This window comes from Capra hircus, chromosome 12 (assembly GCF_001704415.2).
Source record: "Capra hircus breed San Clemente chromosome 12, ASM170441v1, whole genome shotgun sequence".
NCBI lineage: Eukaryota > Metazoa > Chordata > Mammalia > Artiodactyla > Bovidae > Capra > Capra hircus.
In genome coordinates this window covers 54,225,734-54,249,799 of record NC_030819.1, presented here as the reverse complement: position 1 = coordinate 54,249,799, position 24,066 = coordinate 54,225,734, and the positions used below count along the sequence as shown (strand labels likewise).

The 24,066-nt window shown below is 48.2% G+C and overlaps 2 protein-coding genes across 5 annotated transcripts; one reads left to right on the top strand and one right to left on the bottom strand.

Moving 5' to 3' along the window:
- Positions 215-14,206, top strand: MTIF3 (mitochondrial translational initiation factor 3). 4 transcript variants are annotated; one of them, XM_018056587.1, is made up of 6 exons: positions 215-382; positions 3,194-3,360; positions 5,177-5,250; positions 10,609-11,042; positions 12,202-12,359; positions 13,282-14,206. In XM_018056587.1, exons 4-6 carry the CDS (start codon positions 10,610-10,612, stop codon positions 13,498-13,500), a joined length of 810 nt encoding a protein of 269 aa, XP_017912076.1. In that variant the 5' UTR covers positions 215-382; positions 3,194-3,360; positions 5,177-5,250; position 10,609; the 3' UTR covers positions 13,501-14,206. The 4 variants fall into 4 exon arrangements, with proteins under 4 accessions (XP_017912076.1, XP_017912077.1, XP_005687609.2 ...); XM_018056588.1 differs by lacking the exon at positions 215-382 and adding an exon at positions 428-791; XM_005687552.3 differs by lacking the exon at positions 215-382 and adding an exon at positions 806-937.
- GTF3A (general transcription factor IIIA) lies at positions 13,462-24,059 on the bottom strand. The gene is made up of 9 exons (XM_013968228.2): positions 23,652-24,059; positions 21,276-21,376; positions 18,631-18,727; positions 17,700-17,788; positions 16,366-16,439; positions 16,119-16,199; positions 15,278-15,507; positions 14,336-14,389; positions 13,462-13,741 (listed from the first exon to the last, which is right to left on the bottom strand). The coding sequence occupies exons 1-9, from the start codon at positions 24,039-24,041 to the stop codon at positions 13,589-13,591; spliced, it is 1,269 nt and encodes a 422-aa protein (XP_013823682.2). The 5' UTR covers positions 24,042-24,059; the 3' UTR covers positions 13,462-13,588.

Genomic DNA, 24,066 nt, shown 5'->3' with positions numbered 1-24,066 from the left:
TAGGACACGACTGAATAACTGGACTGAACTGATTAACCATCTTATCAAAGTAATATTTTATTAAATAAGACGTATGCAAGCTGTAAGCCCACTGGGGACGCAACTACACTGAGGTCGGCGAAAACCTAAGGGATGGAAGGGTAGCGAGCCTCCGATCGCCGCCCCACCTACGGCGGCTGGAGCCGGAGGAGCCGCAACGACGCGCCCTTTTCTGTCGGAGGACTTGAAGTCGCCAGCCGGAAACTCTCTCCTCCTAACGTCGCCTTCCCTTTAAAGCCGGGAGTCGACACCCCGCCCACTACGGAGGGCGAAGAGGGTCTCACTCGGGAGCCCGCTTGCGGGCTGCTGCCGCCAAACCTCATCAATCGGCGGCTCGGTACAGGTAAAGCCAAAGGCCAGGGGCGCTGCGCGAGTGAGGGGACCTGCGGCGGGAAGACGGGGTCGTAGGGGCAGGCCTGCGGCCTAGCGCTCGGCCGTGTCGTCCTTGGAAGGCCAATGCCGCCCACCTGCTGGCGGACTGCAGACGCTGCCGCGCGGGCGGAGCACGGCCGGGGTGTAAAGTTGTCTTAGAGCCCGGGCTAGGCCGGGCGTCCGTCCTTCCGGCCCCTACGTCTTCCGTCCTGCCATCTTGGCGCATGTACGGGGACACACGCAGGCCGCACGTCGTTACGCTCGGCTCCCGCCCCGGCGCGCCGAGGCGCGCGGGTGGGCGCGGCCATCGCAAGCGCACCTGATTGGTCCGTTCGGCGCGCGTAGCCCCGCCCCTCGACCCCTGGCTCAGCGCCTGGCAGGTGAGACAGCGCGGACACCTTGGTGTCTGCGGCCGCCCAGGGAGGGGTGCTGGAGGAAAGTCGCCGAGCCTTCTGGGATTTCTTTTTCTTTTTTTACCCCCGTTCATCATTTACTGGGCTCCCCGGCATAAGGCTCCTTGAAAGAAGTAAAAACATTTTCTTACTGAATAGCCGCAGTTCCGAGGGCAAGCTGTGAGGTTTTACTGTGCCAGGCGCGGTTCCGGGAAGGGTATGCCACGTGTGTTCCTTGCTTCACAGAACTCACCGTCTAGTGAAGCAGAGAATCAGTAATAGTCACAAAATTATAATCGTGGAAAGACAGGTTATACTGTGGAAATACTTGACCGTTGACCTCGATAAACAAATGCGGGGGGGTGGGGGCGCTTTCAGGGGAGATCTGGCTTAGTCTTGGACGTGATCAGAGGAATGCCCTGAGAAAGGCAGCGCTCGGCAGGAAAGGAGTTCCCTAAACCAAGGGGGAAGAGCATTCATGATCAGTAAGGCAGTGTGGTTTAGGCATAAAGGAAGTTTGGTGTGGAATGAGGCCGGAAGGGCCTTTTGGCTTCCTGAAAGCTATGGGTCTTTAGTCTGCAGGCAGTTTTAAGGTGGGCGGGCACTGCGTGGGGAGCCAGCACCTGCAGTGCAGAGGGGAGGAGTTCAAGGTGCAAGAGCCTAGTTAGGAGACTGATGGTGGGAGGTGTCCCCAGGAGGGTGGTGGCGATGGACATGGAGAGAAGTAGGTGGATTTGATTGGTGTTTGGAAGTAACATTGTGAAGCCTTGGTGTTGGATTAGATGTGGGAGTGCGGGAGAGCAGACCTGGAAAAGATGCTGGTCTCTGAGATGGGGGTTCTGGAAGGCGAGATGACAGATTAGAGGAATAATATACAGGATTAAGTACATATTTTAGGATTGAGTCTTGAGCTCAGGATTCTTCTAAAAATGTTTTCTGGATGCTTATTTCAATAAAATAACTAAAAAATAAATTTAAATTTTTATGCCTAAAGAAATGTGGTTAAATAATTAGCCAAGATATTATGTTGGCTTTTTCCAGTGTTTTTAGTTACTATTCTAGCTCTTAAACAGCCCATCTTGGTATGGAGAATACTTCGTGCAAAACCAGAGCCAGCAGACAGCAATGTGCAGGCCTGGGGTCTGCAGTGCTCAGCCCCTACCAGAGCGGGCACATGGGACAGGGGGCAGGCCTGCAGGCAGAAGGACTTAGTGAAACTCCTTTGGAAGGTATGACAGAGGCTACTTAAAAGTCATCAGAATTGGAAAAATTAATTGCATAAATATTTTAGTCCACTAGAATCCATATAACTTTTGTTCCAATCTCCCAGGAAATAATAGATATCAATATACAATATCAGCTATGTAGGAAAGAAAAACAGTGAGTGAACAAGTAAATAGAGGTTATCTTCATCTTGTCAGTTGATAGGAGTTTGGTTACAGAGGTGTTGTCAAATTATAAGCTTAAGACTTGTACATATCATTGTTTGTAAATTTTGTCTCAAAATGAAAAGAGTTGTAAACGAATACTGAACTCTGGGTAATGATGTGCATGCTGAAGTATTTAAGGGTGAAATGTAGCAGTGTCTTCAGCTTACTTTGAAATGTGTCAAAACATAATAAAATGGATGGAAAGAGAAATAAATATACATACACCAAGGAGAGCAACAGTGGAATCTAGGTGAATGAATGTTGGGGTGTTGACTGTATATTTTAACTTTCCTGAATATTTAAGCATTTTCTTAATGAAAGTTGGGGAAAGTTGTCTAATAATAGGGAAGCACCTCTGTATTCCAGTTAATCATTAAAGAGATGTTGCCTGTAAGCTTAAATTACACAGTGGTCCGTCTTTAGAAACCCTGCCTCCCAGGTGAAGCTCAAATACCTTTGTTCAGGTCGCAGAAAACACCTTGTCCAGTCCGACCTCTGAATGGCTATAAGGAGGAAGAAATTAACATATCCCCTCTGGAGTCTGGCTGGAACCTGGACTTTACCCCTTTCCCTTTTCATATAAAAGAAGTCAGAATTCTAACTCAGGGAAGTTGGTTCTTTGGGACAGGAGTCCATCATCTTCTCAGTCTGCTGGCTTTCCAAACAACAACTCGTCTGTCGATTTGTTGGTCTGCCGTGTGGTGAGCAGTACAGGCTTGAACTTGGTAACAGTCCTCAAAGAATGTGATTCCTTTGAGACAACTGAAGACTGATGTGACAGTGTGAAGGATGCAGCCCTACACGCAGCACAAGGAAGTGCCACACATTTCAGGACTGCCCGCTTTATGGCTTAATGTTTACATTCCAGTTCTTACGGAATATGTGGATCAAACACCAGAACTCCCCTGTTGTGTACATCTGGAATAATGTAACTTGACATTTTTTTCTTATATCATCTAGGACAGTCAGGGATGATGCAGAAGAGCCCCAGGAAGTGGAGTGAGGACAGAAAGTAGCAGGAGCTGCAGAAGAGGAGCCATGACCAGAGCAGATGGGCTCTGGGGACGCCTGTCAGTCTGTCCTCCAGTGCTCAGAGGATGTGGAGTTTTTCAGTGATCCCGTCTCAAGTAAGTAAAGAACAACAGCAAAAAAGAAGCCTTCTGTTTGTCTCAAGAATGTGGAGTTAGCTACTCAATTAAAAGTACCAGTAGATGCAGCTGATACAGCACAGCATGATTTCAGTAAGGTCTGAATAAATACAAAATCAGAAATGGATATCTCATACTGTCAAATTGTGCATTTTAAGTAACTGGCTTTAAGGTAACTGGCTCTTAAAATATTTTTGGATGTCTCAGAAATGATAGTTGTGGGAGTGACCAAGTGTACCAGTATTGTCATAAGAACATAAGCATTTTCATTTTGATAGATCTGATTCATTCAGGCTATTATATGTTTGACAAAGACATCTCATCAGAGAAATGGGCCTCCTATTTTGCATCAGTCTTGAAAGGTTAAGGGGAGCCCAAGACATCTCAGCGTAAGTTACTTGAATCCACTTACACTGTAATGCTTTATTACTCACTTTCTTATGCCATCTTTTTTCTGAGGGTCCTAACCCAGGAGCTGTTAACTAGGAGAGGGGTGAGGACACATCATGTGCTCTGAAAAAGCATCCCCAGATGATGCTGGTGGGCCTCCAGCTTCTGAGAGCCCTTCTCTAAAATACACATTAGCTTTTAGCTACTTTGGTTAGCAGAAAATTGTACACATTCTACCTTAAACTGAAATCATCACCATTTACCAGGTAAGGCACTTTTGGACTTGATCTGTTGAAAACCAGATGGAGAAAGAAAGGCAATTTGCATTAAAAAAAAAAAAAAAGACCATTCAGTTTGTAAAGTTCCTTAGACATAGGCTCTGCTTTAACATAGACTTACAGCTAATGAAAGAAATATTTGTTAAGGATACATAAAGTCAGAGTGCCAGTTTATTAAATTACAGTAAATATACAATTACACAGACTGGAATAGTCATATTGGCATGACTAGTGAATTTTTTCCTCCCTATATGTTGTTGATTCTTTCTAAAATGAACTTTTTAATTATGAAAAAAAAATTTGAACATAGAAAAATTGAAAGACTAACAACTAAGCACTCATATAAGCATAATCGAGCTTCTGCAGATATTGCCATAATCACATTTATTTGCTGCTGAACCATTTCAGAGTAAGTAAGCAGATGTCATGACTAACTCCCTAAGATTTCCTAAGAATGCCATTTTCATGGCTGAGAAAATAGTACTTTTCTGATAGAGTCGCATCCATCATGAATCTAGGCCATGTGCAGTTCTTCCTCCCTTATCCCCACGTGTCTTTTTAATTGCTTCTCTTTCAAACATTGAATTTTATGATTATGTCTTCTTAGTCTTTTAATTCAGGTCCCCAGTGACACTGATTTCTTTGTAAGGCTTGAAGCCAGCGGTCTTGTCCCATAGTCTGGATTTTGTCAGTGGTTTCCTTGTTGTGTCATCTGACTGGTTTCTCGCAGAGTCTGGCCCTTGTATCCTTGAAAACCGGGAGCTCAGTCTGGAGGCTTGATGCTGTTCCGGTTCAGCCTTTTTGGCAGGCCTGTTTCACAGAAGGATTACCCGTCCCACGAAAAGACAAGTGTTAGGGTGTCAGAGTGCTGAGTCTGGCCCGTTACGGGGTGACCGCTGGAGCATGTGTTTCCTGCTTCCGTTTGGAAGTCTTCCTTGGGTCACCCTTTGGCACCCCATGAACTCCTTGTTTCCTCATCAGCCTTTTACCTAATGATGTTTGCATCCATCTAGGCCTGAACAAAGAGTCAGACACGACTTAGAGACTGAACAAGAAGCCTGAATCAGTGGTCTGATTGGAGCTGGGAAAATGGTGCTTTTCAATTAACTTTTACTTTTCTTCCCCAGATATTAGCTGGCATTCTCCTCTAAAGAACACTTTTCTTCATCGACTGGGGATGATTATAGTTCTTCCTTAAAAGGTAGGATAAATACTTAGTTCTTTTCCTTTAATGACTAATTTCCAAAGTAAGGAGCCGGGTATTAGTCACATAGAGTTGTGGCAAACTGTCTTTTTTTTTCATGGATTTTTGCATGGTTGGTGTGTTGAAATTCTTTTCAGTCACTGATGTGTAAATGATCACACATTTGGCCAGTGAGAGTCTCTTCGTGCAATCAAGTTGTAAATGAAACATAAACAGAATGGAAACTACCAGGGACATCTGAAGCCTGGATATTTGATGGTGTAGAGGAGTGATTATTAGTTGGGATGTGTTACCGTTGTTATTCAGAGGATAAGCAAGTCCTCAGCTCTTAGAGGTGATGTACTCAATTGTCTGTTGATGAGACGGGATTTACTGTGAAGTCGTTCCTGGATGTCGGGCCCGGTGAGCAGTTGTTGGTGGAGAGGAAGCACGTTGGCTGACGTGCTGAGAGTCGGAGCTGAGCGATGGATGCTTCGGGCTTCCTTTTGCTCTTTCTTCTGTACGTGTTTGAGAATTTTCCTGATAAAAAGTTTCTCAATGACTTGAATTTGTTATTTGTCTCTCAAATTTAATATCACAGGGTTTTTTCCCCCTAACTCTGTATTTCATTGAGTTAGACAAGGCTGTGGTCCATGTGATTAGATTGACTAGTTTTCTGTGATTATGGTTTGTGTGTCTGCCCTCTGATGCCTCTCACAACACCTACTGTCTTACTTGGGTTACTCTTACCTTGGACATGGGTTATCTCTTCACGGCTGCTCCAGCAAAGCCCAGCCACTGCTCCTTACCTTGGATGAGGGGTATCTCCTAACAGCTGCCCCTCCTGACCTTGAATGTGGAGTAGTTCCTCTCGGCCTCCTGTGCCCTTGCAGCCACCGCTCCTTGGACGTGGGGTTGCTCTTCTAGGTCGCTGCCCCTGACCTCAGGCATTGGGTAGCTCCTCCTGGCTGCCGCCCCTGACCTCGGACATCGGGTAGCTCCTCTCGGCCGCTCCTGCGGCCTATATGCAGGTCAGGAAGCAACAGTTAGAACTGGTTATGGAACAACAGACTGGTTCCAAATAGGAAAAGGAGTATGTCAAGGCTGTATATTGTCACCCTGCTTATTTAACTTATATGCAGAGTACATCATGAGAAACGCTGGGCTGAAAGAAGCACAAGCTGGAATCAAGATTGCTGGGGGAAATATCAATAACCTCAGATATGCAGATGACACCACCCTTATGGCAGAAAGTGAAGAGGAGCTAAAAAGCCTCTTGATGAAAGTAAAAGAGGAGCGTGAAAGAGTTGGCTTAAAGCTCAACATTCAGAAAACTTAAGATCATGGTATCTGGTCCCATCACTTCATGGGAAATAGATGGGGAAATAGTGGAAACAGTGTCAGACTTTATTTTTTGGGGCTCCAAAATCACTGCAGATGGTGATTGCAGCCATGAAATTAAAAGACGCTTACTCCTTGGAAGAAAAGTTATGAGGAACCTAGATAGCATATTCAAAAGCAGAGACATCACTTTGCCAACAAAGGTCCGTCTAGTCAAGGCTATGGTTTTTCCAGTGGTCATGTATGGATGTGAGAGTTGGACTGTGAAGAAAGCTGAGCACCGAAGAATTGATGCTTTTGAACTATGGTGTTGGAGAAGACTCTTGAGAGTCCCTTGGACTGCAAGGAGATCCAACCGGTCCATTCTAAAGGAGATGAGTCTTGGGTGTTCTTTGGAAGGACTGATGCTAAAGCGGAAACTCCAGTACTTTGGCCACCTCATGCGAAGAGTTGACTCATTGGAAAAGACTCTGATGCTGGGAGGGATTGGGGGCAGTAGGAGAAGGGAATGACAGAGGATGAGATGGCTGGATGGCATCATCGACTCAATGGACGTGAGTCTGGGTGAACTCCGGGAGATGGTGATGGACAGGGAGGCCTGGCGTGCTGCGATTCATGGGGTTGCAAAGAGTCAGACACGACTGAGCAACTGAACTGAATGGAACTCTGTATATGTTTATCTATGTAAAATTTATTTTGAAGAAATATGTGTATCTTCAATTTTGCTGATCTAAAGTCAAAATTCAGCTAGTATTGAAGCATAACTGCTGTGTAAGTCAAGAAGGTTTAAATCCTTTTAAAATTTGAATAACGGTAAAGACGCTTAAAAATAATAAAGGCAAATACCTTTTCCTCTTTTTGGAAAGTATTTTTAAAGCTTTTAAAAAAAACTACGTTATCTTTCAGAAACAGTTTTTATTTTGTAAACACAAAGAATTTATTAGTATAAGAAATACTTCCTCCTTATAAAAATTAGAGAATGATAATTAGGAGAACAGGGGAAAGAAAATCATGTCTTCAGTCTTAGGAAAACTTCAGGGTTCTTCTGAAATCCATTTCTTCCTCTGCCTAGTTTATTTGCTCCCTTGTTCTGCGTAATGGATTGCTGATTCATCACACAGTGCACATGTGCTCTTTCATGATAAATAGAAGTTTTCTCCAGTGTCTTCAGACTTTTCTGCTTCTTTTGCTTTGGCGGCTTCCTCCATGAGTGTCTGATTGTTCGCTGTTGAGCAGTAAGTAGCTCAGCTATTTATTTATTTAATTTTTCATAGTGGTATATATTTAATGGTGTTTTATGATTAGTTATTATAATTTTTAAAAATTGATTTAATTGGAGGCTAATTACTGTACAGTATTGTAGTGGATTTTGCCATACATCAACACGAATCAGCCACAGATGTACATGTGTCCCCCATCCTGAACCCCCCCCACTCCCACCTCACTTCCCATCCCGTCTCTCAGGGTTGTCCCAGTGCACTGGCTTTGAGTGGCTGCTTCATGCATCGAACTTGGACTGGTGATCTATTTCACATATGGTAATATACGTTTCAATGCTGTTGTTTCAACTCATCTCACCCTTGCCTTCTCCCACAGAGTCCAAAAGTCTGTTCTTTACATCTGTGTCTCTTTTGCTGTCTCGCATATAGGGTTGTCGTTACCATCTTTCTAAATTCCATATATATGCGTTAATACACACTATTGGTGTTTTTCTGACTTACTTCACTCTGTATAATAGGCACCAGTTTCATCCACCTCATTAGAACTGATTCAAATGCCTTCTTTTTAATGGCTGAGTAATATTCCATTGTGTATATGTACCACAGCTTTCTTATCCATTCGTCTGATGATGGACACTAGGTTGCTTCTGTGTCCTAGCTATTGTAAACAGTGAACATCGGGGTACACGTGTCTCTTTTATTTCTGGTTTCCTTGGTGTGTATGCCCAGTGGTGGGATTGCTGGGTCATAAGGCAGTTCTGTTTCCAGTTAAGGAATCTCCACACTGTTCTCCACAGTGGCCGTACCCATTTGCATTCCCACCAACAGTGTAAGAGGGTTCCCTTTTCTCCACTCCCTCTCCAGCATTTATTGTTTGTAGACTTTTTGATGTGGCTCAGCTATTTAACCCAGTTTCAGTCCAGTCCTGGGGCCTCTGTGGCATCTGCAGGTGGGGTCCTTCTGCATGACTCCAGGCGCCTCATTCACCGTGGATGAAACATCACAGGTCTCATGGAGGGTGGTGGACATTTGAAATGGCAGCTAGGAACTGTCTTCTTCTTTGGTAAAGCATAGGTCGTTTTATTCAAGGTTTATTCATAAATCTGACAATATTTTCTCATGGTACTATAGAAGATCGTCAGAAGAAGCTGACGCAGTGATATGATCGAATACTCCTGGGAAAAAAGACCCTAGGTTTTGAAAAGAAGATATAGGGAGGAAAGTTGGGTTTCTAGAATAGACAGGTACCGCACTTAGCAGCCTTCTGTGTGGCGGGTGGGATGATGCACCTGAAGGCCCGGGATAAATGCCCGCGGACACCGCCTCCCCCCGACCGTCTCCTTTGACTCACACAGTCATTCAGCACATATGGCCAGTTCTCCACCAGTTCTGCATCCACGGATGCAGCCAACCATGACTGAAAATACTCAGGGAAAAAAACCTCCAGAAAGTTCCCAAAAGCAAGACTGATTTGCTATGCCAGGCAGCTGTTAACATATCATTTCCACTGTTAGGTTTTGTAAGTAACCTAGAGACGATGTGGTATGTGGGAGGATGTACACAGGTTACATGCAAACACACAGCGTTTTACATGCAGGACTCGAGTGTCCATGGATTTGGGTGTCTCCGGGGGCCCTGGAATCGGCCCCAAGAGGATACTGAGGATGCTGCATGTACTGGGACAGACTCTAGGTGCTGGGTTAGAACCCAGTGGGTTCCTTGCCACGCTCCTAACCCAGAGGACAGACATGTTTTCTCATGAAGCTTACATTCTACTGAGGGAAGATCACGAATGTTGTGTGCAGAAAAATGTCAGCAGTGAATGCTTTTAAAGGGCAAAGTGATGGGTTTGCAAGAATGGGGTGTGTCATTTACAGAGTGGACATAGCACAGGAAGGGCGTTGCTGAGAACTGAACAAAGCTGCATTGTCTGAGGGAAGGGATCACATAGGGGTGGGGGTGTGTATAGTGTTTAAAAGAACAGCAAGGAGCCCACAAGCTTGGAAGAATGAGTGGAGGAGGTGGGCTGGGTGCTGTGGGCGGAGTGGGGTGGGGTGGGGGAGGGCTCTGGAGTGAGGCAGGGGTCCCAGAGAGCACAGTGGGGCCATGGTCTGATGTCCGTGCTTTAAGCATGGGTGATGGGTCACCAGGGGCAGGGCAGCTGCGGGAGGCGGTCAGGAGGCTGAGACCTGACCCAGGTGAGAGGTGATCACGGCACTCAGGGGAGGGTGATGGCAAGGGAGGGGATGGGGAGTGGTTGGGTCCTGGCGGCCTTTAGAGGTGGAACAACGGGATCTGCTGATGAACGGCTGAGGAAAAGAAGGGCCAAGGATCACTTAGCTGTTTGGGGATCACTTAGCTCTATATCACATGTGAAGTGTGTATGTGATACAGAGACAGGAGGCCTGAGCTAGGGGCTGGGGCAGGTGGAACTCAGTCCTGCACATGCTGACCCGAGGGTGCTGCCTGGGTGGAGGGCTTGGGTGGGCAGTTACTCTGCAGGGATGGGGCTGCAGGGATCCACCTGGGTACCTGAGGGGCAGGGCAGTGAGACTGCGCACCTCCCATCACTTCCTGTGCTATGTACTGGTCAACAGTGGGTGTATGCGGTGGTGACAGGCAAGGGAGCTGGGGTACACAGCCCAGGAGGATCAGAGTTGGACCAGAGGGAGTCCCAGCCTTACACACCCAAGAAGCGCTGTCGGAGGCACTGCGTCCTCTTGCTCACCTCTGACCAGCCGCCTCCGTGTACCACAGCACCAGCCCACGGGAATGAACGGCTGGGTTTGAATGATCTTTTCTCCCTGCTTTATAGGATGGCTGCTCTTTTCCTCAAGAAGTTAACATTACAAACCATAAAGACTGAGAATTGCTGCATTAGAAGATGTTTGAGCAAATACATCTTACAGGGGCCGGCCTCCCCAAGACCGCCCCGCCTCATTCACGCGAAAGCTTTCAGCACTGAAGACACCCAGGATGAGAGCACAAAGAAAAAAAAGAACGAGACGGCTTTCAGTAGCGTTGGGAGAAAAATCAACGAGCGCATCATTCACGTGCTGGACGAACAGGGCAACGACCTGGGCCACATGCACCGGGCAAACGTGATCAGGCTCATGGCTGAGCGGGACCTGCGGCTAGTGAAGAGGGATGCCAGCGCGGAGCCCCCGCAGTACCAGCTCCTGACGGGCGCACAGATCTACCAGGAGCGGCTGCGGCTTCGAGAGGCAGAGAGGGCCGCGCCCAAGCCGGGTAGGTACCCTGCTCTCTGCTCCCATGTCCCTTGGGCCGGCAGATCTGCAGTTTAAATCGGGCATCTGCCAAGCGCCTGTAAGAACAGGCGGTGAGTAACTGGAATCCTGTTTTACTACTGCGTCCAGTGTGTGTTTTTCATCCACTTACTTGCGTTCCTTTCCTCCTTGCTACTCATCATCTCTTCCTTTACCCCTGTGCAAAATGAGAGACAGACAAGGCGACCACCACCAAAACAATGGGCGCTCTTTTCCCCTCTGACCGTGGCGGGGCCTCCCAGGGCCGGGACCGCAGAGCGCCGCATGGGGTGAGGTGTGGGAGAGGTGGGGACGAGTTCCTGGTCCTGTCCTGGCCTCTTGCCTGGCCTGGGTGCCCTCCTCCTCTCCCCCTATCTCTGAGGGGAGGCAGGCAGTCCATTACAGAGAAGCGCTTCCTAACTCTGAAGTCACCCCCAGAGCATCCCCCATGCCCACTGTGAGAGTCGCGGTAGGAACACTCAACGTGTTTTACCAACTTGTCACTTAAACCTTACAGAAGCCGTGAACTGAATTAAGTGAGGAGGTCTGCTTCCGTGATGGCTAGTAACTGCTGATCACTGGAGGTCAGATTGTGTCGATTCTCTACGCACCACATTTAGCAACAGGGATATTGACTAGAAAACCAAAAATATCCAGAAGAGGCCCGCTGCAGTGCCAGGGGCATCAGAACGCGTCACATTTGAAAAAAGGTGAACAGCCTGAGAAGCTTGGTTCAGAGGTGGCGGAAGGGCTGACAGAGGACTCTAACCAGCTGGTAGGAGCTCTGAGAAGCAAGGAGGTGTTTAAGAAAAATTATTTTTATTTAAATTAAAAAAGGATAAAGAAAAAGTACAGTGAACACCTGTTATCCACCACCCAAAGGTTCTCTTTAAAGGACCATTCCTTTGTTCTTTCATCAAACAATGGTAGTGATAGACGGAAGCATTCCCTGTTCAGGTACTCTTACTTGGCAATTACAAAAGTGGTATTTCACCTTGTGTCTGTCTCCTCTATTTAACTGGAGGGTGAAACCATTAATACCAGGCAGACAGGAGGGCCTATAGCAGCATAGACCTGAGGACGTGTGTGTGATAAAACCCAGGCCTCACAGACTAGCCCCAGATCTCACTCTTTCAACCTAGGACCCACCCTGACCAAGGAACTGACTTTTTCTTCAAATATTGGACAACATGATCTGAACACAAAGAGTAAACAGATTCAGCAGTGGATCGAAAAAAAGTACAAAGTCCAGATTACAGTAAAGAAAGGGAAGAGTGCAGATGAGCCCGAGGACAAAATGGTAAGTGAAAACAGGCCTGAGCGGCTGCTTGTTTTCTGAACTTATAAATACAGCTGTGGAAAACCTGGAAAACGTAAAGGCAGAGAAAAGTAATAATTCTGCCCAGTCTTAGTGGCAGCTAATTGGGCTTTCAAAATGCAAAACGTACACGCTCTTTCGACCGCAGCGTTAAGCACTTCGCCATGTGAGAACACTACTTCCTCACTTAAGGGCTATGTACTATTCTACTTCACAGACTGTAGAGGGCCTCACATTTAAATAGGAAAACTAGAGACTGTATGGGTTCATCTTTTTAAGTCCAATTCCCCTTTATAAATGCCTCTGAGAAGCAGTCAAGTCAAACTCTTCTAGGAAGTGTTAGTTTACAGTCCCAGGATAAGTCTGTGGAGGATCTGTGGATTTCGCTTTTGGAGTTACACAGCAGTAGATAAAGGCAGCGTTTACTCCAGTGGTTTTCAGCCCTAGCTCCAGACTAGAATGACCCAGGCTCTGGGCCCAGTCCAGCCCACCCAGAATCTCTAGAACCATGTGTCTTTTTCTAACCACCTCAGTGACTGAAGGACGGTTGGGAACAGCACTGAGCTGACAACCTAGGGGGATAAGGGGGCCCTGCCAGTGCCCAAACCCACCACTTGGCACTTTTTGTGTGTGGGTGGTTTGGGCCAAACAGCCTCTCAGTGTCATGACGGGGGATTCAAAACTATCAAGCCTTTAGCGTGTTGGACTAGTTCCATGGAGTTTGTATAACCACCTGGTTATTGTACAGTTTTCGATCAGCTTAACCAGGTCTATACAATTTGACTTAGCAAATCCCTTATATAGTAATTCAAGAATGTAGGCTTTTATGGGTATCAGATAAGCATGAACACTGGAAACAATCAGAGGTGCTGGTTTTATACTAGCCTTTTGTTTCCTCTTCTAGGAGGAGATGTGTAATCGAATAGTCCAGGCCGTGTCTGGAATTGCAACCTTCTCATCCCGGCCTCAGCCCATCAGAGGAGGCAAGGCTGTGATGTGTGTTCTTCGTCCCTTGAGCAAAAAGGAGGAGGCTGCATGGAGAGCAGCTCCGGGCACCCCAAGAGGAGACGCTCTGAACAGGGGAGACGGGAAGGACGGAGCATCTGGTGTCCTGCCCCAGTGACTTTAATAAACACATGCTTCCAGGGGAGAGAAACTGCATTGGCTGGTCTGCGGTCCTCCATACAGCGCGGGCGGATGTGCAGCTGCAGTCAGCACGGCGACGTGGAGAGCGCGTGGCCTTCCATGCAGCTCACCGGCTCCCCATTCCTGGGCAAAGGCACAGCCTGGCCCTGTGTCCTCTTAGGAGGAAGGTACCCACTGAGCCGGGAGGCCAGGCTCCGCTTCCCACGAGACGGCCTCACCTTAGGGAATAAGGAAGACAGAGCCAGTCAGGCCTCATGTCTGCAGGTTCTGCAGCTGGGTCAACCAACAGCCCATCCAAAGTGTTTTTAAAGAAGGAAAAATTCAGAAAGTTCCCAAAGTCAAAGTTTGAATTTGCTGTGTGCTGACAACAATTTACACAGCATTTCCATTGTATTAGGTATCATAAGTAACGTAGAGATAATTCATGGTACACAGGAGGATGTGCAGAGGTTACATGCAAATACAGATGACCCTGGCACTCAGGGGTAGGAGGGCAGGGGGTTAGGCACATGGACACGAGCACAGTCGAAAATCTACGTATACTCAAGCACCTGCGGACTCCCCATGGATACCAAGGGATGACTAACTTTAATTCAAAATCAAAACTATCAGAATTGTATGCCTGTCAGCTATGCCACTACTGCAGCATACAATAAAACTCGTAAATAAAGATGTGAACTCCACACAATTGCCTTCAATAGTCATACAGACACACACCAATAAGTAGTTGAAAATACGCCAAATAGCATATTTAGCATCTGGTTTAAGCAATTAATGTTTTAAAATTAACAGCATGCTAAGTCTCAACTTACTTTGATTTTCTTCATGTTGGGGTCATGCACAATGGCATGCCTGCTGAGGCTCTGCTGCAATGAAGGAGAGAAAGTGAGTGTATTTACAGTGAGTAAAGTCCCTTGAGTTACTCAGATAAACCAATATCCTTCTTTCTGTTCTGTTCTGTGGAGGGATCCGACCTCTAGCGCTGGAGCACACTGCTCCCTCCCCCACTGAAATCCCTGCCTTCTCGGAGGACCCAGGTTAGGAGTGTGTATGCTCCCTGCCTATAGAGCGGGGAGGGGTGGGAGGGGGCCAGGTCAGAATGGACTCTTCTGAGCTGAAGGAGGGAGACTCTTCTAATTGACCCGGTGTCTATAGCACCCCCAACACCCCTGGACAATTTGGCCCAGGTCTGGTCTCCGCCCTGTTGCTGACCACGACCCTCACCCCCCACTGTCTGCTGTAGTTCAGCCACTGCCTGTGACAGCACCAACTGGGCACGGGTCCACAGGGTCAGGGTCCTGCTCTCAAAATCTGGACTAATATCCTGAAGCTCTCAGACCCCACCCAGTTCCCAATCCCCAGACCATTGCAGTTCAAAAGTACACCCAGGACATCAGGAGGCTCTCAATGAACAGTACGCATATGGTGCCACTGGCCACTGGGTCTCAAATTTAGTCACCTAAGAATCACCCGGGAAGCTGGTTAAAAAACAAATGAATGGATCCATCCCCCAGACTTCTGAGTCAGTGGGTCTGGAGCGGGGCCTGGACGTGCACTTCCGGCAGGTTCCAGCCATGCTGAGGGCTGGACTTCCGGGGGCAGGGGCCCGTCTGGTGTTTGCCCAGCTTGGTGGAGAACCACTCCCGCTGGAGCCAGAGTGATGCGCCAGACCCCCGCCTTCCAGACCCGCCCCACCCCCCGATCTCCCGGGAGCCTGGCAGAAAAGATGCAGACCCCAAGGTGGCAGGGCTCACCTTCATGGCAAAGGTCTTGCCGCAGCCAGCATGCTCGCACACGAAGGGGCGCTGCTGCTCGTGGAAGGAGAGGATGTGGCTCTGGAGGTTGAAGGCGGTGGTGTAGGTGCGGCCGCAGCCTGCCCGTGGACACCGGCACACGTCCCGCTCGGGGGCGTGCATCCTCATGTGCTGCCGCAGGAAGTCCTTGCGCTTAAACGTTTTCTGGCACACGCCACACCTTATGTCCTCTGGGGGAGCAGAAGCAAGGGGAGCCCGCGTCCCCGGCGTTAACCACAGAGAAAAAGCTAACACTGAATATATCAAGTAATGGGTTCGACGCCAGAAACCTGATGACAACAAGCCAATCAGAATTCGGGTGGAGGAAGCAAACTCCAGTGCTTGCTTCTTGAAGGTCTGCCTTAGCTCTCCTAAATGCCTATGTAATACACGGTCCCCGGCCCTCTGTTAAGCACAGGGCTTCTCTGCATGGGGCTGCGGGCAGTGGAGCAAGTTACTCAGACCCGTCTGCTCCCTTGTCCTCGGGCACAGAGGGCACGCTTCCCCAGCTGCCCCCACAGACTCCAGCCAGGGCCTCCCCACGTGCTGCCCCTGCTGGAGCCTTTAAGATGCCAGGTGAGCACGGGCCTGGAGACCCGGCCCACCTCCTCCTGAACCTGGGGCTACGGGTCTCTCTGATCATGAGAGGGACCCAGCGCTTAACAAGACATACTACAGAGGGTAATAGATAATAATCTATTACTTTCCCGAGCATGTGTAAAAGTTCACCCTCTAAAAGCACTCAATCAGTTCTACAGGAGCAGATATTACATTTCTATCACGCCCCCCATGCTGGCCTTACCTTTATGGGTTTCTCTCATGTGTTTTAGAAGCTCTGTCCATGTTTTTGCCACAAAAGAACATTCTTTTTGACATATATAGCCTATTAAAAAAACAAACAGATTGGCATGTTGTCTTTTGTGAATATTCAGTATAAACAACAATCAAATTAGACTGATAGGAAAATGATTATTATCAAAAACAAGCTAGATCAGAGTATTACACACACTACGGCTGCTGTGCCTGTCAGGGTGGGCACCGGGACCTACCCTCATGGACCTTCCCATGCCGCTTCAGACTGCTGGGGGAGGCGAAGTGTTTTCCACATCCCTCGTGGGCACACCTGGGTTAACAACACGAGTGTCAGCCGATCGACCCACTGGCAGAACTAACTGTACTAAAATAAACAGCATGCTGTCCTACCCTGCCAGTCCCCTCTTTCCACAACTAAAGTAAAAGCGTTAGTCACTCAGTTGTGTCTGACTCTTTGTGACCCCATGGACTGTAGCCCACCAGGCTCCTTTGTCCATGGGATTCTCCAGGCAAGAATACTGGAGTGGGTCACCATTGCTTTCTCCAGGTAGATATTTCCGACCCAGGGGTGGAACCCAGGTCTCCTGCATTGCAGGCAGATTCTTTACCGTCTGAACCCCTCTCAGGGAAGCCCCTCTCCTACAACCAAAGCGGTCATAAAACTGGGACTTCAAATTCAGACCTAGTTGCAGGTGAGATGCAAGTTACTTGATCAGCCTTGGGCAGAGTAAACTGAGAAAAAAATCTTCTTCTAGCTATTATTATTATAGCTAGTGTTTTTCTTTAATGCTTATGTGATCAAATTAAACACTGTTTCCATCTTTGTACTTTAGACAATACACCTCGTTTCCATGGCCACAGAAAGATGGCTGGGGTAAATACCCAAGCCATCCTGAATCATTGTCTGGTTCCCTTAATGCTGCTGCCACAGGATGGTGTGAAAACAGGGCTGTAGAAGCACTGGCTCTGGGGAGCCATAACAAGCACGCCACTTCTGCAATCCGGCCACCAGCGGCACGAGAAGAGGCAGCAGGGCTCCCAGCGGGGACTGGCACTGCCGCTGCAACAAGTCCCAGGCCCAGGGCCCGTGAGCTGAGAGACAGGCGCAGGCAGCTCAGCTCAGCTCGCACACGGCCATCAGCCTGGGCTCTGCAGGGCGGCCGTCAGCAGGCGCCCTCTGCAAGTCTCTGCCAACGTGCCCAGTCCCCTCTTCTTCCTAAAGTCCCTTCTGATGCAGGCTAAGCTCAGTTACCTTTGTCCTACAGGAAAGGAATACTCAGCGTTCTCATAAGGACATTTCGTATTATTCAACGTATCTATTCTATATAGATAGTTAAGCTTAACCACAACTGTACTAATCTCACAAATGATTCTGAAACACATTACTCTCTCTTTTGAAGAAACAAAAGCATATTCTGAAATGCCCCAGTATATAAGTGGGCATAGACTATATAACTCAACAGGAAACGTTGATTAAGAAACTGCTTCTGAGCATGTGCACGCCACCTGTGCATTTTAATCTTATCTCTGCCTGAACTTGAAGAGGTTTTCACCCATGTGAAGTACCTACTTGAACAGTGGCTCGTTGGTGTGCTGGCACTGGTGGGTTTTCAGCTGCTGATGTTTCTTAAAGGTCTTCTTACAACCTTCAAAACTGCACTGTTTAGTAAAAGGTTTGTTAGTCTTGGAAAAAATCAAAGAACAGTTCACAACACAATCCTTTCAAGATAAAAATACTGCAGAAATTATATTCTTGTTTCTTTCACCCATTTACTATAAAATTCAAGAAGCTTCAAAAAGTAGCACATTTGAAACAGCAAAAAACGTTTCATTTGGTAAAGGTCCGTCTAGTCAAGGCTATGGTTTTTCCAGTGGTCATGTATGGATGTGAGAGTTGGACTGTGAAGAAAGCTAAGCGCCGAAGAATTGATGCTTTTGAACTGTGTAGTGTTGGAGAAGACTCTTTGAGAGTCCCTTGGATTGCAAGGAGATCCAACCAGTCCATCCTAAAGGAGCTCAGTCCTGGGTAATCATTGGAAGGACTGATGCTGAAGCTGAAACTCCAATACTTTGGCCACCTCATGCGAAGAGTTGACTCATTGGAAAAGACTCTGATGCTGGGAGGGATTGGGGGCACGAGGAGAAGGGGACGACAGAGGATGAGATGGCTGGATGGCATCACCGACTCAATGGACATGAGTTTGAGTGAACTCTGGGAGTTGGTGATGGACAGGGAGGCCTGGCGTGCTGCAATTCATGGGGTCGCAAAGAGTCAGACACGACTGAGCGACTGAACTGAACTGAACTGAACCAATAATACAATTAGCAAAAAATGTCTGCTTTCAAAATGATACTAATACCAATATTTTATTATTATTATTATAGCTAGTGTCAAACTAAATTCAGATATTCGACAAAATTTAGCTGATGAACATTTCAGATACACAGGCAGCAAACATAAAATTTAGGGACTTTGAGCATATAAAATCATTCATACTTACTGCATATTGTTTCTGCTGGTTTTCATGTTTGCGTTCAAAATGTTTCTTCAAGTTTGATTTTGTGTTGAATTTCTGTTCACAGCCACTAGCTGTACAACTGTTAGGAAATTGTATAAACCAAAATATTAACAAACCGAGGGAAGAGAAATTTTAAGATGTTTACCTCCTCCCACTTTATAAAAGCTATCTACTCTGAAATATACTATAAAATATTCTTTAACAAATTCTGAAGTGTTAAGCCATACCATGTAGGCATCTCAGTTTGATTTCATGTAATGAAATGCATTTTCATGTAAGGCTTCTGAAATTAAGCACAGTGCAGCAGACGTTGTACAGTGGGCTGAGGAGAGGTGGAAACACTAGTTCTGAAAGCCCACAATCTTCTTAGACTTAAATCACATTGAAACTGTTCTCAATTTAGAATTTGATCACTTTAATTTTGTTTGAAATGTTTCTACAAACTGCACTTCCAAAAAGACCTCAAAAACAACTGGTTCCAGCTTATCATTAGAGGCAAAAAACACACTTGGAGCGGAACCATAACTATTCTACCCTCTAGCATCTTACCAAGCTGGGACAGGTCCCCTTAACAAGTGTTTCTATATCTTGACCCTGAATTATCTAAATTCTCTGTGAACTTTTAAAAAAATATGTGCTCTTATTGTCATGACTTTTGATAAATCTGATGGATGAAGCACGGCTTCCTTTATAAGCCCTAATCTTAGCCATCATTTCACTAATCAGTAAGAACCAAAAAGCATGAAAAAGGACACAAATGCATGAATTCTTTCACCCCTGCCTCCTACCCATCCAGGCCTCCCACTGCTCCCAAAACAGGCAAGAATATTTCAAGTTTTGTTCTATAACTTTTAGGATTTCTTTATATAAACAGAAGTAAATACAAATAGAGCTCTTCCTGTTTACCCTCCGGGTTCTTTTTAACACACTAAAAGGTAGCCTAATAAATACCCTCTTCTGAACCTTGGTTTTTCAATTAATAAGCCCTGGAGATTTTCTTACAAGTTTCACAGTGTGAAGAGGAACTAAAGAGCCTCTTGATGAAAGTGAAAGAGAAGAGTGAAAAAGTTGGGTTAAAGCTCAACATTCAGAAAACTAAGATCATGGCATCTGGTCCCATCACTTCATGGGAAATAGATGGGGAAGCAGTGGAAACAGTGTCAGACTGTTTTTTTTGGGCTCCAAAATCACTGTAGATGGTGATTGCAGCCATGAAATTAAAAGACGCTTATTCCTTGGAAGGAAAGCTATGACCAACCTAGATAGCATATTCAAAAGCAGAGACATTACTTTGCCAACAAAAGTCCGTCTAGTCAAGGCTATGGTTTTTCCAGTCGTCATGTATGGAGGTGAGAGTTGGACTGTGAAGAAAGCTGAGCGCCGAAGAATTGATGCTTTTGAAGTGTGGTGTTGGAGAAGACTCTTGAGGGTCCGTTGGACTGCAAGGAGATCCAACCAGTCCATTCTGAAGGAGATCAGCCCTGGGATTTCTTTGGAAGGAATAATGCTAAAGCTGAAGCTCCAAAACTCTGGCCACCTCATGTGAAGAGTTGACTCATTGGAAAAGACTCTGATGCTGGGAGGGATTAGGGGCAGGAGGAGAAGGGGATGACAGAGAATGAGATGGCTGGATGGCATCACTGACTCGATGGACGTGAGTCTGAGTGAACTCCAGGAGTTGGTGATGGACAGGGAGACCTGGTGTGCTGCAATTCATGAGGTTGCAAAGAGTCGGACACAACTGAGCAACTGAACTGACTGAACTGACTGAGTATTCCACCATATAGATATACATATACTTTAACTGGAGAAGGCAATGGCACCCCACTCCAGTACTCATGCCTGGAAAATCCCATGGATGGAGGAGCCTGGTAGGCTGCAGTCCATGGGGTCGCTGAGTCAGACACGACTGAGCGACTTCACTTTCACTTTTCACTTTCATGCACTGGAGAAGGAAACGGCAACCCACTCCAGTGTTCTTGCCTGGAGAATCCCAGGGATGGGGGAGCCTGGTGGGCTGCCATCTCTGGGGTAGCACAGAGTCGGACACGACTGAAGCAACTTAGCAGCAGCAGCAGCATACTTTAACTGGTCCTTCCTGATGAGCAGGCAGGCTTCTTCTATCTTTTCAACAAGCCTTCCAGGTGATTCTGAGGCACCCCAAATTTTAGATCCACTGCTTTAAAGTGGATCAAAAGAAAAACAGTATATCCACCCTTTCAGAGATAAGGAGTAACTCTGAGTAGAATGAAATTAATATTGACATGGCAAGGAGCAGGGGCTTCTTTGAAAGAAACAGAAGATAAACTGTTACAGTTCTACTTTCTCATGCGTATGTCTGTTATCCCAGCAGCTGATTGGTTTGTAAAGGCCCTGAGGATGCAGAGCCCTCAATCTGCCAGGGAAGCATTTGAGAGGGTCAAACTCAAGAAACCTTCGGATGAACCCACCCCTGAAGTTGTCACACACGATGACACACAAAACCCCGACTCTCCTCCACATATTCCAAACCGAGTTTCCTCTGAGGAGATGCAGAAGCCCCATGTTCTTGATCTCATGAGTCATCGATCAATTTCCTGTGCCAAACACAACCCACTTCAAAGGCCCAAAGACAGTTCCCCACTTACACAAAGGGCTTTTCTCCGGTGTGAATCACCGCGTGGCGGCTGAGATGGTAGTCCCTGACAAAGGCCTTGCCACACCCTTCATGGTCACAAACAAATGGTCTCTAGCAGGAAGGAAAGAAAAAGCATGTCAGTCCCAGTCAGTAACTCTGGTGTTACTTAAAGCCTTAATCTGTGTGATGGGCAAAGCTGTGGACTCTGTCTGCAGAGGTGGTTTCCACCCAGTAAGTGCTGAGCACCTGCCGCCTGGGGTTACATGACCAAACTGCCGCAGCTGCTCACAAGGTTGCTGCAACAGATTCTGACCTAGGAATAGCAACGTATGAGAAAGGCGGGCAGCCTCCACAGTAACACAGCAGCATCATGAAGCTGCTCCTGACCTACACTGAGCTTCAGCAGTGGCCCCCTCAAAGGCTTCCTGGCTGCTATCAGCACAATCCATGTCCACTGGTCCTGCCTCCTCTCCCCAGCATCCTCTCATCTGCTCAGAGTCCAGAGCAGACTCTGTCATCCTGGACAAGTCCATCATCTGCTAGGGGCATGCCTGGCACAGCTACGGAGGACTGTGTCACACCCAGAAAAGCTCACGGCCCAGCGTGTAACCACCACTCAGGACCCACGAGCTGGGAGGAAGGGCCCCCCACAGGAAAAGCAAAAACGTGTCCCCCACATAGCCAGTTTTGTGTACTGAACTATAGAAAACGTGCCCCACGACCATGCAGGAAGGAGGCACCGAGGCCTCAGATGACAGTACTGGTAGCAAAGCAGATGGACAGGAGGACAAGAACTGCGCTGCCAGGCAGGTACACAGGACTCCACACAGCCTGGCATGGAGAAGACTCGAAAACTGCCTGTCAAACTGACATGTGGGATGTGGGATGCTGTGGCTCCGAGTCTTCTAGCCGGCATGAAGGAAGCTGGGAGTGCCAATATCCTAAACACAGTCCAGGAGTCTAAAAGGAAAGGTAAGTGCTAATCTGGCCTCCTGGTAACAGAGCCTAGAATTGGGGCGGGGACGGCAGAACTGACCAGAAGGACAGGGAGGCAGAGCATAAAGGATGTCATAAGTGAAGCCAGTCACAGCATAAGTGAAGCCAGTCACAGGGTAAGAAGTCAGGAGAGAGGAGGGTGGGAGAGGGGCCCGGGGCCAGGGTCAGTGAGCTGGAGAAGGTCCCAGGGAGGGATGGTCAGCCTTCAAATGCTGCAAGGGGTAAGAGGATCTGAGTGTGAGGACACACGGAGAAGTGGCATGTAAGTTAGGGAGGTGCTAGGAGCAGAGGCAGGAGTGGCTGGGCCCTGGTTAATGGCCTTCAGCTGAGGCTGTGAGAAGCTGGACTCTGCCAAAAACCCAGGAAACCGGACTGATTCCTAGGCCTCCATTAGATGTCCTTTCCTCCTCTGTGACCTCCCAAAGGCTTCCTACAGCCCTCAAAACAAAACCCAGGCTCTAAAGCCATCTGTTCCCTGGTCTGCAAACGACCCTCTTGGCCTGCCCCTCAGGCTCCTCTAGGATGGTGCCCCCACCCAACCACACTGCCCAGAGTCTGCCCCCAGGACCACATGCTCCTTTGGCAGTTCTGCCTGCCCTGTTCTTCCCTCAAATGTCTGCAGGGCGGAAACCTTTCTTTCTCACTCAGGTCAAGAGAAAGGGCTTTCGCCACCGCCCTCCAGCAGCCCTCTCTTCACTGTGGTGCATTCCTACTTATTCCGCGGTCTGTCGGGATTAAACCTAAGGTCCGTGACACCAGAAGCCAGGCCTATCGGGTCTGCAGCTCTCCGGGCTAGAATGGTGCAGAACCACGAATGAATGAACACAGGCTGCTTGCAGACCTTTAGGACTCAGTTCTCCCCCCATTCCAGTGCCAGGAGGCGGGGCCTTTGAAGGCCAGTTGGGGAGGGGGTGGGGAGGTAAAAAGTGAAAAATAAGTGTCAGTCGACTCAGTCGTGTCCGACTCTTTGCGACCCCATGGACTACAGCCCACCAAGGCTCCTCTGTCCAAGGGATACTCCAGGTAAGAATACTGGAGTGGGTTGCCATGCCCTCCTCCAGGGCATCTTCCCGATCTAGGGATTGAACCCGGGTCTCCCGCATTGTAAGCGAATTACTGATCGTCTGAGCCACCAGAGGGGTGAGGGTGGGAGAGGGTATTCCAACCTTGCAAGTATTTTCAAGTTCTGGGGAGGCGGTGGCTGGCCATCACTCAAGATCAAACATTAAAGCGTTGCTCAGTGAGCCCTGGACCCACGACAAGGGTATCTCTCGGTCCTAGAATGACCTGCGTCCTCGGTCCTCCCCTGACCTAAGGAGTGGGCGGCGGCCTCGGCGGCCCCAGGTCTGAGGCCCTCACGCCACGCCCCCGGCGGCCGCGGCCCGGTTACCTCCCCCGTGTGCCGGCACAGGTGCGCGTCCAGCTTCCAGGCCTTGTTGTAAGCGGCGCTGCAGCTGGGGAAGGAGCAGATGAACCTCCGAGGGAGCGCCTGGGGCGGCGGGGCGGCGCCCTCGCCTGCTGCAACGAATGCATCGGCGATAGTCAGGGACGACACCGCCTCGGCCACCGAGGCCGGCGGCTCCAGGTTGCCCCGGGCCAAGCGCTCGGGCACGTGCCGACCCACGTGCCGCGGAACCGCTGACCACCTACCGCTCCCCCGGACCCGACACGTGGGCCCACGGCACTTCCGGGAGCGTGACCCCGGAGGGGCGGGGTTGGAGCGCCGGCGCGGCGCTCGCGCATGCTCCGAGAAACCCCGCGCGGGCCCTCGTTTGCGCATGCTCCCGCGAGCCCTGTCGGCTGCC